The 14,894-nt window shown below is 35.2% G+C and overlaps 2 protein-coding genes across 3 annotated transcripts in view; both read left to right on the top strand.

The window, feature by feature from the left end:
- The window catches only part of LYRM7 (LYR motif containing 7), a 33,901-nt gene extending 19,880 nt beyond the window's left edge, over positions 1–14,021 (top strand). Inside the window, exon 5 of the mRNA XM_058717318.1 lies at positions 9,431–14,021. Coding sequence (XP_058573301.1) covers positions 9,431–9,501 — 71 coding nt within the window. The 3' untranslated portion in view covers positions 9,502–14,021. The remainder of the gene's footprint in view (positions 1–9,430) is intronic.
- CDC42SE2 (CDC42 small effector 2) overlaps positions 1–14,894 on the top strand; it is a 190,927-nt gene that overhangs the window by 996 nt on the left and 175,037 nt on the right. The window lies entirely within an intron of this gene.

Genomic DNA, 14,894 nt, shown 5'->3' with positions numbered 1-14,894 from the left:
CTTAAGCAAGCTCCACACTCAGTGTGGAGCCAAACACAGGTCTTGCTCCCTTGGCCCTGGGATCATGACCTGAGCCAAAATCAAGAGTCAGATCCTAAATTGACTGAGCCACCCAGGTGTCCCAAGGTTTCTTTTTCTTTCTTTCTTTCTTTTTTTTTCTTAAGTAATCTCAAAGTATAACATACAATCAGAAAAGTGCTCAATTATAAATATACAGCCAGGGAATTTTCACAGAGTAAAATAACCATGTAATCACCATACAAAGTAAGCTATTTCATAATATTACCAGTATTCCCCTAACTCCTCATGTCCCTTCCAGATACCCGCTTCTAATAAGCTAACCACTATCCTTACTATTAATACTATAGATTTTTAATTTAGTAAAATAAAATGTTTGAACTTTATATAAATGGATTCGTAAAGGATTACTATTTTGTCTGGCTTTTTTCAACATTGCATTTGTGACATTAATCTGTTTTGTTGTGTATAACATTTCTATGAATACTGTTGGAACATATCACAGTTTATCCATGCTGTTGTTCATTTGTGTTGTTTCTAATTCTTAATGTGTAATGACTATTGATTCCTTGAACATAATTGGATGTGCCTTTTAGTTCAAAATTTATAAATATATGAAAAATTTATGTGTGTGTGGGTATACACACGCACACACACACACACCAACACCACACTCACACACACACATATACATAGTTGACCCTTGAGCAGTGCAGGGGTAGGGGTGCTGACTACATTAGAAAATTCATGTGTAACTTTTGACTACCCAAAACCTTAACTACTAATAGCCTGCTGTTAATAAGAAGCCTTACCGATAACATAAACACATATGTTATAGTATCATATACTATGGTCTTACAGTAAAGTAAGCTTGAGAAAAGAAAACATTATATTATAAGGAAAATACATTTATAGTACTGTACTGTATCGAAAAAATGAATGTATGATACTCCTAACCAGTTTTCCAAATTAGTTAGGCTAATTTACACTTCCAGCAGCAGTGTCTGGGACCTCAGGGTGCTTCATATCCTCACCAACACTTGGTAATCTGCACCTCTTTAAGCGCCCTTTCTGGTGATTGTGTTATGGTATTTGCATTGTGATTTTAATTTGCATTTCTTTGGTGACTAATAAAGTACTAGCACCCTTTCAGTTGTTAAGTGGCCATTTGGATATTCTTTTATGAAGTGACTGGTCAAGTCTTTTTCCCCTTTTTCCCCTTTTTCCAAGGGGTTAGCTGCCTTTTTATTACTGATTTGAAGGAATTCTTTGTATATTCTGAATATACATTCTTAGATCTATGTATTACAAGAATCTTTTACTTAATGGCTTGCCTTTGGTTTTGGTAATGTTGCCTTTTGATGAGAAGTTCGTAATTTTAATGTAATCCAGTTTGTCTATTTTTTCATTTATGGTTGATACTTTTCTGTCCTGTTTAAAAAATCTTTGTGTGTCTCAAGCAAGGTCATGAAGAGACATTCCTATGCTTTCTTCCAAAAGCTTTAATGTTTGATCTTTTCCATTTGGTTGTTTATATCACCTGGAGTTGGGTTTTGTATATGGTATGAGCTAGGGGGTCAAGATTTTTTTTTAGTTGAAGTATAGTTGACACAATGTTAGTTTCCGGTTTACAACATAGTGATTTGATAACTCTGTCCATGCTATGCTAACCGCAATGTAGCAACCATTCATCACAACACACTATTACACTACCATTGACTATATTCCCTATTATTTACCTTTTATCCTTGTGACTTACTCCATAACTAGAAGCCTGTACCTCCCATTCCCTTTCACCCCTTGTTGCCCATTTCCCCACTACTCTCCTTTCTGGCAACCACCGGTTTGTTCTCTGTATTTATAGGTCTCTTTATGCTTTTTTTGTTCATTGCTGTGTATTTTTGGTTTGGTTTGGTTTGGTTTACATAGAAGTGAAATCATTTGGTGTTTGTCACAATGTTTTTACATGAGAATGTCCAATTGATCGAGCATTTATAGAGAAGACCACTTTTTCCCACTGTACTGCAGGGTTACTTTTGTTATAAAATAAAATGACTATATATGCTTTCAATTGTTTCCGAACTTCATAATCTCTGCAATTAGTTTTTCTATCGATCCATCATATGCTTTAATGTCTTGATTATTACAGTCTCATAGTAAGTCTTGGTATTTAGTAGTTTAAGCCCTATAAAGCTTTAAAGTTATTTTTAAGTTCATGAGGATTTATCAGAAATTATTAGATCTGAGTTGTATTCATAAGGGCAATAAACATAGTAAAAAAAAATGCAAAACATAAAATTTGCATTACTCTAAATTGCAAATTTTAATCATTACCTTTAATCTTAATAATGATCTTTAGAGCTTTTGTGTAGTATAGCCAACATTTTATACAGTTAGTCCCTTCAAATGTTATTATTTGAATAAAATAATATTTATTTATATGAATAAAAATTAAGTTATTTCAAACATTTAAATTGGATATATTTCAAATGCCTGGTTTTAGATGTGAGAATACTGGTTTAAATTTCTTTTGATTTTTTGGTTTTCTTTATAATTTAATTTTCCCACAAGATTGAAATTTTTGAGCCTTTCATGGTAATTAGCATATAGTGCTATATTACCTTAAGAATGGCCTCATCATTCTTTCTATTAAGAGATATATGGGTCTCTTTTTCCTACTTTGTGCCTATGTCCAAGATATAACAAATTGGATTATTTAATCTACTTTAAAGTTATTTTAAGCAAATATCTCCACAAATTTTATCAGTGTTTGTACTGGTATATAGAAATGAATTAAAATTTTGCTACTTGGCTAAAAAGTACTGTGTTGAACAGACGCAGTGGGAATAGGCAACTTTGTCTTGTTCATGATCTTAGAGGAAGAGCTTTCTGTTTTTTATCATTGACTATGATGTTATGGGCTTGTCCTATGTGACTTTTATTATGTTGGGGTGTGTTTCTACTACAGCAGTTTTGCTGAGAGTTTTTAATCATGACTGCATGTTGAATTTTGTTGAATCCTTTTTCTGCATCTTTTGCATTGATTCTATGATTCTTTTTTATTCTTCATTTTGTTAATGTGGTGTATCACAGTATTTTGCAGATGTTGAACCATCTTTGCATCCCTGGTATAAATTCCACTTGATTGTCAAATTCTACTTGATCCACTTGATACATGATTCTTTTCATGTGTTGTTGAATTTGATTTGCTAATATTTCGTTGAGGATTTTGCATCTGTTTTCATCAAAGATATTGACCTCTGATTTTCTTTTCTTGTAGCATCCTTGTCTAGTTTTGGTATCAAAGTAATGCTGCCTTCATAAAATGAGTTTGAAAGTATTACTTCCTCTTTTGTTTCATTTACTTATTTATTTATTTTTAATCTTGACCTAAATTTTTATTTGGGCCATAAATAAGTTAAAGGATTTTATTTTAAGAAATTATTGTTTTGGGGATATCTGGGAGGCTCAGTCAGTTAAGCATCTGACTTCTGCCCGGGTCTTGATCTCACAGTTCATGAGTTCAAGTCCTGCAACAGGTGAGCTTGAGCTCCGCTTAAAGTGAGGTTCTGCCCTACTTTGGGTGAGCTCCACTTCCCTCTCTCTCTCTCTCTCTCTCTCTCTCCCTTTCTCTCTCTCTCTCTCTCTCTCTCTGCCCATTGTGGGATTGTCTCTCTCTCTCTCTCTCTCTGCCCCTCCCTCACTTGCACCCTCTCTCTCTCAAAAAATAAATAAAATAAAGTGATTTAAAAAAAAAAATTACTTTTTTGGGAGCACCTGTGTGACACAGTCAGTGTCTCACTTTGGCTCAGGTCATGATCTCATGGTTAATGAGTTCGAGCCCCACATTAGGCTTGCTGCTTTCAGTGCATAGCTCACTTTGGATCCTCTGTCCCTCTCTCTTTCTGCCCTTCCCCACTTGTGCTCTCTCCCTCTCAAAAATAAATAAAACATTAAAAAAAAGAAATTACTCTTTAACTGATAAATTTCATATGACCATAATAAGGTTTTTAGGGGCCTCTAAAGTACAGGAAATAAATCATGATCTCGATGTAGTTCTTTTTCAAGATCTGACAACTTCAATAAACTTAATGTTGTTATGGCACATTGATATCTAACATAGAGAACAAAGTCAAAGATTTTATAATCAGTAAAGAAACATTACAATGAAAAATAGTATACAGCATGTAAATCTGCCTCTTATATATTTGTCCTAATGAAAGTGCTAGCAGTTACTTTAGAAAAATTCTATTGTAGGGCACCTTTTGATTCCAAAGATTACCTAATAAGGTGAATTGGGTTAAGGGATGGAGTAATGAATATTTGACAGGTTTTCTGGTTATTTACCACTTTCTGAATTGCTCATTTTGTTTCAGAAATTTCCATCTCAGTGAGTTCTAAATTTCCATTATAGAATCTAGAAAATTCAGGGGCTCCTGGATGGCTCAGTCATTTAAGTGGCCGACTTTGGCTCAGGTCATGATTTCATGGTCCGTGGGTTTGGGCCCTACGTTGGGCTTTATGGTAACAGCTTGGAGGCTGGAGCCTGCTTCAAATTCTGTATCTCCCTCTTTCTCTGCTCCTCTCCTACTCATATTCTGTCTCTCTCTGTCTCTGAAAAATAATCATTAAAAAAAATTTTTTTATAAGAATCTGGAAAATTCAGTTCCTTGGTTTTCTTTGAAGTTCAGTCATGGAAGGGCACCTGGGTGGCTCAGTTGGTTAAGCATCTGACTTTAGCTCAGGTCATGATCTCATAGCTTGTGGGTTTGAGCCTCAGGCTATATGCTGACAGCTTAGAGCTGCTTCGGATTCTGTGTCTCCCTCTCTGCCCTTCCCCACTCGTGCTCTGTCTCTCTTAAAAATAAATAGATGTTAAAAAAATAAAGTTCAGGCATGGAATTTGACATAGGTGCAGTACATTCACTCATACTCAGAAATGAACTTGAGAAAAGATGGTTGGCATACAATCTGTTTTGCTGGCAGTAATGGCAGAGTCAATTTACTGATTCAGAAGTGGCACTGGTGTGGTGGCAGAAGCAGATGTAGTAAAATTTAGTTTCCAGCAGCATCTGAAATGTAGCATCTTTTGTTCCATGGTGATAGAAGTGATGGCAGTTTCTTGTAGGGGCCAACAGGCAGCAGCAGTTTTCATCATCAAGCCAGTTTTGTGGTATGGATTTGTACATTGTTCCTGGAAGCTTAGCCTTAAGCATGCCTGATTCTTAAGCCCTTACAATAATTGCATGAGTTAGACCAAAAACCTTTTTAATAATGCCTTTTCTGCTTAATCAGCCAGAGTCAGCTTCTGTTACTTTTAACTAAGAACAACAGAAGTTGTTACCAAAAGTGAGGTGCTGTGCGATTAGTTGAATGGAAGGCACAGACACAGGTGGATATGACTGTTATGGATCTCACCTTTACAGTCTTTAGGCTGGTGGCCTTTGTTATGTAGTGATGAAACATGAGGTAAGTGCCTCGTAGTGTTTCTTGAAACACACTAAGTACCAGCTGAAGCTATAGGAATAAGAGAAATAACCAGAATGTCATGGTGTTCTGGTTATATCTTCCTGCTTTCAGCAGAATATTGAAAAAGAGAATGAATGCAGATTAAGCTAGTTGCTACGAAGCAAAGATGGAAGGAAGTGCTGTTTTGCTAAGGGCACTTTTCTGTCTGTGTCCTGATGGAGAATCCTATACTTTAGATTTAGAGTCTTGCAGTGTTGAAGATGAGAATTGCTCTTACCTACTAACACTATAGCCAATACAAGCCGGGGCTTTTGAGTTCTGACATGAAATAAGATCCTTGCCTCAAGCCATTCTCATTTGTCAGGCAAAGATCAGATATACAGTGCATTTACTCACTGGAGCCTATAGTTTTTCGTTACTTTAAGAAATATGCATTAATCTAAGGATTGGGGAATGGGCAGAATGTAGAGGCCATTACCAAAGAATGAAAATCTTCATGCTTAAAAACCTATGACTACCTATACATGGAAATGACTAGAAAAAAAAATAAATTTGGAGCTTATAAAGTTTTTAAATGAATTATATTGCCAAGAAACCCCAAGTCTGGCTAGCTCACTTCAACTCTTAAGGCCATCCCTGGACCCTTGAACACATATCAATAGCAAGTGGATTGTGAAAGCTTCACAGTCTCAACGAAGAGGATCTTCCCCAGTATCCCACCTCTGGACAAGGATGCCCCTAGCATACAGAACCAGGAGCCTTGAAGAAGAGAGGACAGGAGAAGGTCTTTTAGTCTCCCACAAAACAGGATAGGTGCTGCCAGATTGGCTAACTAGGGAATATATCGCTTGGCAAAAGCAAGAAGTCCTTGCTCTTCCTGTCCAGCAGGATTTAGGATTTGCTGTGGTACAGTGACTGCTGTGTTTCCTATTCCAGTTTTTCATTGCTGTGTCTATACTACCATGTGAGCCCTGGGTAGACCTAAGGGAAAGACTAGTACATCAGCCAGAAATACTTGATTTAAACCTGGTGGATAAGACTTTGGGGGTTGTAAATGGATATATTCTGTGTATGCACCAAAGGGTATATATTCATGTTGTGTAGACAGGAGGGTGGACCACTTGTATTCACTATCCATTCCTTCTTACTAGCTGAAAACTTTTGTTCAGGGTGCAGTGTGCCAAGACAAAAAAAAAAAAAAAAGAAAAAAGGTTATTTCTCAGGCGACAGGACACCTTTCTGGCCAACATAAGCAGTTGTGTACTGGATGCTGCTTGCAAGAAAGCTATTGTTTTCCTGTTAAAAAGTCATAAACCAACCTAGCTCTCACCTTTTGCCCTTTTCCCTTCTCCTTGCCTGGAGAGCGGATGTGATGTCACAGCAGCAGTAAAGACAAAAACCACGCATGAAGGATAGCACAACAGGAATGTAAAAAGAGCCTGGCTTCTTAGTGGTAGTAAAGACCCGTAGTAGCCCAGGACTGCCTTAATTCATATTTCTTGATATGTGAGAAAATTAAATCTCTTACTTTTTTAAATTACTGTTTGTTGTACTTTTGGTTAATGTCTTTTCAACCAGACTGTAGACTCTTTGAAGCTGAATAGGCTTTTTTTTTTTAATTGAAGTATAATTGACATATAACATTATTAGTTTCATTTCTACAACATGATTCCATATTTGTACATATGGCAAAATGACCACCACAATAAGTCTAGTTAATGTCTGTCCTCTACATAGTTACAAATTGTTTTTCTTGAGATAAGGACTTTTAAGATGTACTCTTAGTAGCTTTCAAATACAGTATTATTAACTATTGTTACCATGCTGTCCTGAAAAGACTATTATATATTCATCTCTGCATCTTCATTTCATGATGTAATGTTCAGCATAAAATAGGCACATATATGTTTGATAAGTGAAACAATTTATTGCCATTGTTACTAAGTTAAAACCTAATCTATAATTTGCTCTCTGGTGATATCTCCCAAGATTTGGTAAAAGCAGATGAGATATAAAATATTTATTTAACTGGTTTTCATTTCAGTAAGCCACATTTACGACCTGGCTCATAAGAACATTATTTTTAGTTAGATCAGTTATATTTTCCTTTTGAATTAAATTTATTTTAGTGACACCTTTTAGAAATTTTTTTTTTAGTAATTCAAATTTACAGAAAAGATGCAAGAGAAGTTGAAGGGTATGGATACTTCCTTTACTGAAATTTCACAAATGCTAACATTTACCACATTTGCTTTATTATTCCTCCCTCATTTTTTTTCCTGGATGTTCTGACAGTACATTGCAGACATAATGCCTCTTTATCCCAAAATGATCATTTTTAAAATCATGATAGCCCGCTAAGATTATATTTGGAGAAAGAGTGTATTTCTTAAAAATACTTTCATATATATTTGCTAAACTTGCAAGGAGATTCTCTTATAAAACCACAGTATAATTATCAAAACCACAATATTAACATTGATACAACTGTATCATTTGCATGTTTTCATTTGTCCTAACTTGTCTTCCATAGCAGAAGAAAAAAATTTTCCTTCTGGTCTAGGATCCATTGAGGATCACACAAATAGCATTTAGTCACCATGTTTTTTAGTCTTCCTTAATCTGAAGCAATTCCTCAATCTTTCTTTCTTTCATGACCATGATTTTTTTTGAGAGAGAGACAAAGACAGAGACCACGTGGGGGAGAGGGGGAGAGAGAGAATTCTTTCAAAAAATTTTTTAATGTTTGTTTTTGTGAGAGAGAGAGAAAGAGAGCATGAGCAGGGGAGAGGCGGAGACAGAGGGAGACACAATCTGAAGCAGGCTCCAGGCTGCATGCTGACACCACAGAGCCCAACACGAGGCTTGAACTCACAAACTGCGAGATCATAACCTGAGCTGAAGTCAGACGCTTAACCAGCTGAGTTACCCAGGTGCCCCGAGAGAGAGTGAAAGAGAGAGAGAGGGAGGGGGAGAGAGAGAGAGAGGGGAGAGAGGGAGAGAGAGAGAGAGAGAGAGAGAGAGAGAGAGAGAGAGAGAGAGAGGAGAGAGAGAGAGAGACAGACAGACAGACAAGTTTTAAGCAGCCTCCACACTCAGCTTGGAGTCTGATGCAGGGCTCCATTCCATAACCCTGGGATCATGACCTGAGCTGAAATCAAGGGTTGGACACTCAACCTACTGAGCCACCCAGGGGCCCCTGACAGAATAGGCACCTGACAGAGTATACCCAAGTTATTTCATAGAAAGTGATGTGAGCATTTTTTTTTATCATGATACCTGAATTAACCTCTTCAGGGAAAAAAAGGGAAAATCAATGGTCTCAAAATTTTGGATCTCAGTTGACCTTCAGCAAGATATGTTACTGAAGACTCATATTTTTTGTTGTTGTTGTTTAACTGTGTTTCTCAGTAGGGAACTGTTGACATTTTCAACAGGATAGTTCTTCACTGCACCAAATTGTCCCATACATCCCTGGCTCCTACCCACTAAATGCAGGCAGCATTCTTCAGTTGGTGTGACCACCCAAAACACCCCCATGTGAGAACTACTATTCTGTAAAATTTAGGATCTTTAAATTAGAGAAACAGTCTTGCTTTTTATATAATAGGCATTTAAACAAATTACCTGTTGATTATTTTAATTATCAGTAATCTGTCATCAGATAGGTGATAATGTGCTTTAGTCTAATTCTGTTCACGTAATTAGTTATATTTAATAAATGATAAAAGGTTCAGTTGATCATATATGTTTTAATATAATCTGAAATGAGAATTCTGTTAACGGTTTCCATTTAAAATCAAGGACTTCACCCTAGAAATTAACTCAAATATTTATGGAAGATCTACCTTAAAATTCAATATTTTATTGTAAAAAAGTTTAGAGGGAAATGAATGTATGTTCATTTTCATGATGTCAATTACTCTTTTTGTTTCTCTTTCAGAATTGGTCCCTAGGAAAGAACTCCTTGTAGAAAATGTGCCATATTGTGATGCACCAACTCAGAAAAAATGAGTTTTCTAGGATAAACTCAAGCTTTGTAGTTTTTAATCTTAAATATATAACTCTGGCAAAAGTTTTGGAAATGGAAATATTCCTCTTAGAACTGGCCTGTTGAAAATGAATGAAGTATTGCATCATAATTAAATTTCACATTAAAAGAACATTGCTGAAAACTGCAGAACATAGTTAAATATTTCTAGACAGCATTAGATAAGAAGACCTGTAATTTGCATATAAAATCAAAGTTTATAAAGTAAAATGAACGCTTAGGGAGGCATGTCATACTCATTTCTCTTTGACCTTGATGAGTATTTTAGTCTCACCATAACTAAGAGTGCAGTGTTTTGACAAGTTGGTGGGTTTTCCTCCCATGTGAAATGAAACTGTTAGATTAAAATTATTAGATTAAATTTATGATTAGTCCCACAAACCTTAAATTAGTAAAAAATCATAGCATATACCAACTGTCTATAGAAAGTGGCCTTTGTTTCCTGTAAAGCATTGACATTATTTCTGTAATTATTCTAACAAATAATTATACACTTTCCTTTCAGAGATAGAGTATCTCTCTGTTCCTGTAAAGACATTTTTTTTCATAAGTCTTCTGAAGATAGATGAATAAAATATCAAAATCACCTAGGATCACTGTGGAATAAATCCGAATTTTTTTAGGAAGGAGTGACCCTTGATCAAACTATATAATATAGCCTTAGTAGAAATAGCTGTACTTAGACATAGCTAGACTTTATAATGAAAATGTAATACATGGCTCCATTCTTTCCATTTTAATCAATAAACTTAAATGGCTTTTTTTTCCCACATGTCCCATCCCTCCCTGACAAGATTGGGAATATCACAGAACAGTTTGTCATTGTACCCTCTAATGGTACGAATTATAAAATTGTATTTAATAATCTTCTTGTTTTTCTTTTATCTGTGTGTCTTTACCATTCTCTGTTCTTAGTGAACAGTGTGTTCTTTCCTAATTCCCTGATAAGTTTTCCCAATAACAATACAGAGTTTTAAATTTTTGCAAGATTCTTTTTTTTCTTTAATATTTATTTTTGAGAGAGAGCACAAACAGGGGAGGGGCAGAGAGAGAGAGAGAGAGAGGGCGAGTGAGAATCCAAAATTGATTTTGCTCTGACAACAGGGCTCGAATCCATGAACTGTAAGATCATGAGCAGAGCTGAAACCAAGAGGCAGACGCTTAATCAACTGAGCTACCCAGGCACCCGTAAAATTTTTGTAAGATTCTTGATGCAAGCTTTGTTTGTTGGAAAAACATGGATATATCCATTCTGGATATGAAATGTTAGGTTTTAACATAATTTAATTTTAAAACATAATAAAATAATTTAGAAAATCAAAGATTTTTCTAAATTCCTTAGACATATTATACTTAACATTAAGCCATTGACTATCCTTAATGCCTTCTAATACTTTTGAGGAGAGTAGTTAGTAGTCTGTGAAATGGTTTATACATGTCAAAAGATTTGCTATGTTAGTTTTTCATTTCCTATGTATATTTGTTACTTATGTGGAAATTATACCTACATAAAAATAAAAGTTGTTTGCTATTTGAAATTTGCCTTTATAAAAGTATGCTGAAAGTTGTCATAATACCATCACTGGTAATTTGCCTGACTTACTACTGTTTCATTAAGTATATTATATATTTTAAGGAAAGTTGCCTGACCTAGGTTAATTTAACATATTTTAATTATTTCTGTATTATTGAACAGTTTTAGCAGTTCTTAGCTTTCTCTCTTTAATCTTAATTCCCTTGTTCAATTCTTCACTCACATTAATTTAAATATCTCAACAGGGTTTTTTTTTAATAGTTACCATTAAGAGCAATAGAGGTTAATAATTCATAGGTTTATTTTATTAAAGTAGTGGCTTTGAGATTTTCTCCAAGATACATGTTTTAGATATATAAGAGAAAAGATCCTGTTTATATTAGTAAACAAAACTATAAAATAGAAATAGACTTTTTAGAGGTTCCTGGATGGCTCAGTCAGTTAAGCTGCTGACTCTTGATTTTGGCTTGAGTCATGATCTCATGGTTTGTGAGATTGAGCTTTGCATTGGGCTCTGCACTGCAGCGCAGAACCTGTTAGGGATTCTCTATCCCGTCTCTGTCTGTCCTCCTTGAGCAGATACACACTTTCTCAAAAATAAATAAATTTAGAAAAAAAAGGAAATGGACTTTTTTAAAAAAAAGCTGTAACTTAAAAATGAAAGATATACTATGTTCCTAGATGGGACAATTGAAAATTATGGAAGTGAACAGTTCTTTAAATGTTACCTATCAAAATCCCCAAAGATTGGAAGTCTGTCTAAATAAAAATATATAACTTGTACACTCTGTGAAAGCTACTATAAATAAAGTTTACAGAAGATACTTGCTACCAACATATGATTAAAGTAGTTAAGATGTGGGGCGCCTTGGTGGTCAGTCAGTTAAGCTTCAGACTTCAGCTCAGGTCATGATGTGGCAGTTTGTGAGTTCAGACACCATGTCAGGCTCTGTGCTGACAGCTCAGAGCCTGGAGCGTGCTTCAGATTCTGTCTGTCTGTCTGTCTCTGTCTGTCTCTCTCTCTCTCAAAAGTAAACATTAAAAAGATAGTTAAGATGTAAATGTTCCTATGACTCAGTAAAAGATAACTCAGTGGAAAATGATCAAATGATAGAAATTAAAAGTTCACAGAAGAAGAAATATTAAGCCTCACTAGTGATCAGAGAAATGTAAATTAAAACAAAATGAAACAATTTTGTTCATCAAATTTGCAAAAGCTAAAGAAGCTCAAGATACCCAATATTTTTAAAGGTCATAGGGTGTGAGGAAATGGGCAATCTCATATTTCTGGAAAGGATGTAAGTGATAGGGCTTTTTTGAAAGGAAAATTGACATCAAAATTTAAAATAAATATATTGTTCAGTCTTTATGTCAATAGCACACAGCAGTGCTAATAAATGAACACTCAGATATATTTACAGAAATTTCTGTAACATTATTTATAATTTAAAAAAATTGATAATAGCCTAAATTTCCAAACTTGGGGCAGAGAATTAAAGGAAATAGAGTTCTGGGATACTACACAACAGTTCAAAAATTGATGCAAAATATATATATTGTCAACTGAAAGAAACAAGTCACAGAATATATGTTCTCTATGAACCATTTACATACAAAAGAACTACTTTGCACAGGTTTGTGCATATACAGTAAAATCTTGGGTTGCGAGTAACTTGTTCTGTGAGTGTTCCACAAGACGAGCAAACATTTCTAATAAATACTAACTTGATAAACGAGGAATGTTCTGCAGTATGTGTAGTACATGATGCCGAATGTCACATGATCACAACTGAGCCGATGGTTCTTGAAATTCACTTAGGTATACAAGTGCTTTGGATTATAAGCATGTTTCTGGAACGAATTATACTTGTAAACCAAGGTTTTACTGTATATACAAATGAATAGAAATATACATGCTTAATGTTACTACAGTTGACCTTTGAACAACAAGGGCTTGAACTGCACAGATCCACTTATACATAGACTTTTTTTTATAGAGTACAATACTATAAATGTATTTTCTTGTCTTTATGATTTTCTTAATATTTTTTCTAGCTTTTTTTTTTAAAAGAATACAGTATATAATGCTTGTATAAAATATGTGTTAATCAACTGTTACTGTTAAGGCCAACAAGTAGGCTATTATGTTTTGAGGCATATCAAAAGTTATATGTGGATTTTTGACTGCACAAAGTTCAGCTCCCCAACCCCCATATTGTTCAAGAGCCAAGTGTAGGTAGGTAGGAAAATGAGATTTGATGAAAGGACTGATAAATTGAGGATTTTTATTAGGATAACTCTTGCATGTTTAAATATTTTTTACAGTGAGTGTATCAATGTATAATTTTTAAAGGACAGTATTTAAGCTGCTAGTGATTTATTTTTTTTTTTTAATTTTTTTTTTTTTAGCGTTTATTTATTTTTGGGACAGAGAGAGACAGAGCATGAACTGGGGAGGGGCAGAGAGAGAGAGGGAGACACAGAATCGGAAACAGGCTCCAGGCTCTGAGCCATCAGCCCAGAGCCTGATGCAGGACTCGAACTCACGGACCGCAAGATCGTGACCTGAGCTGAAGTCGGACGCTTAACCGACTGAGCCACCCAGGCGCCCCTAGTGATTTATTTAAAACTTAATTATGAAATAGTTCAGATATCAGCATCTAGTGTATGAGACACTCATGAGCCTAATTGCCACATTTGACAGATGTTAACATTTTGCCATATTTGTTTAAAGAGCTCCTTCCTTGTGAGACACAAAAATCTTAAAAAATTAAAGTCCCACCTCTCTTTTCTTTCGCCTGTCTCTTTTCAGGTATAATTACTGTTTTACAGTTCATGGATATCATTCCCATACTTGTTTTTATACTTTTACCAAATGTGCATGTGTTCAAAACAATATATAGTGTTGTTTTGTGGTTTTAAAATGAAAATAAATGGTGTTATACTTTATGTGTTCTCGAGCTTATTTTCATCATACATGAGGTTTTAGAGATTATTTTTAAAAAATTTTTATATGAGATCTATTTTGTTGCATAAATAGCTAGGTCTTTTACTTTTATGTCTTATTCCATTGTAAGGATAAACTAGTTTATCCATGTCTCTTGATGAACAGTGGTATTGTTTTGTTTTTTGATATTGCAAACAAATTTACCAAAGATTCCAGCATGTGGATTTTGTACCCAAAGTTTACCTGAATATACACAAGGAAACAGAACCGTTGAGTCATAGGGTATGTACATATTCAATTCTTGCTAGAATTTTTAAATTGTTTTTCTTCTTTTTTTTTTTTTTAATGTTAGAGAACACAAGCAGGGAAGAGGGGCAGAGGAAGAGAGAGAATTTTAAGCAGGCTCCACACTTAGCATAGATCCCAGTGGCAGGGCTCGATCCCACATCCCTGGGATCCTGACCTGAGCCAAAATAAAGAGTTGGTTGCTCACCTGACTGAGCCACACAGGTAACTCTTAAATTGTTCTTTAAAGTAGGTGTACCACTTTATATTCTAGTCAACACTGTATGAGAAGCCCCATTTTTCCATATCTTCACTGTTAGTGTTATATAGGACTTTTCACATTTTTGTCAAATATTTGGATATGAAATGGTATCATTTTTTTTTAAGTTTATTTATTTTCAGAGAGACAGTACGAGTGGGGGAGGGCAGTGAGGGAGGGAGAATCCAAAGCAGGCTCCATGCTGCCTCACAGAGCCTGGTGAAGAGCTTGAAACCACAAAACCCGGAGATCATGACCTGAGCCAAAACGAAGAGTCAGACGCTCAACCGACTGAGCCACCCAGGTGCCCCATGAAATGGTATCATGTTTT

Source organism: Neofelis nebulosa, chromosome 1, assembly GCF_028018385.1.
Source record: "Neofelis nebulosa isolate mNeoNeb1 chromosome 1, mNeoNeb1.pri, whole genome shotgun sequence".
In the NCBI taxonomy this organism is placed as follows: Eukaryota; Metazoa; Chordata; class Mammalia; order Carnivora; family Felidae; genus Neofelis; species Neofelis nebulosa.
This window is presented reverse-complemented; position numbering and strand designations above follow the sequence as displayed.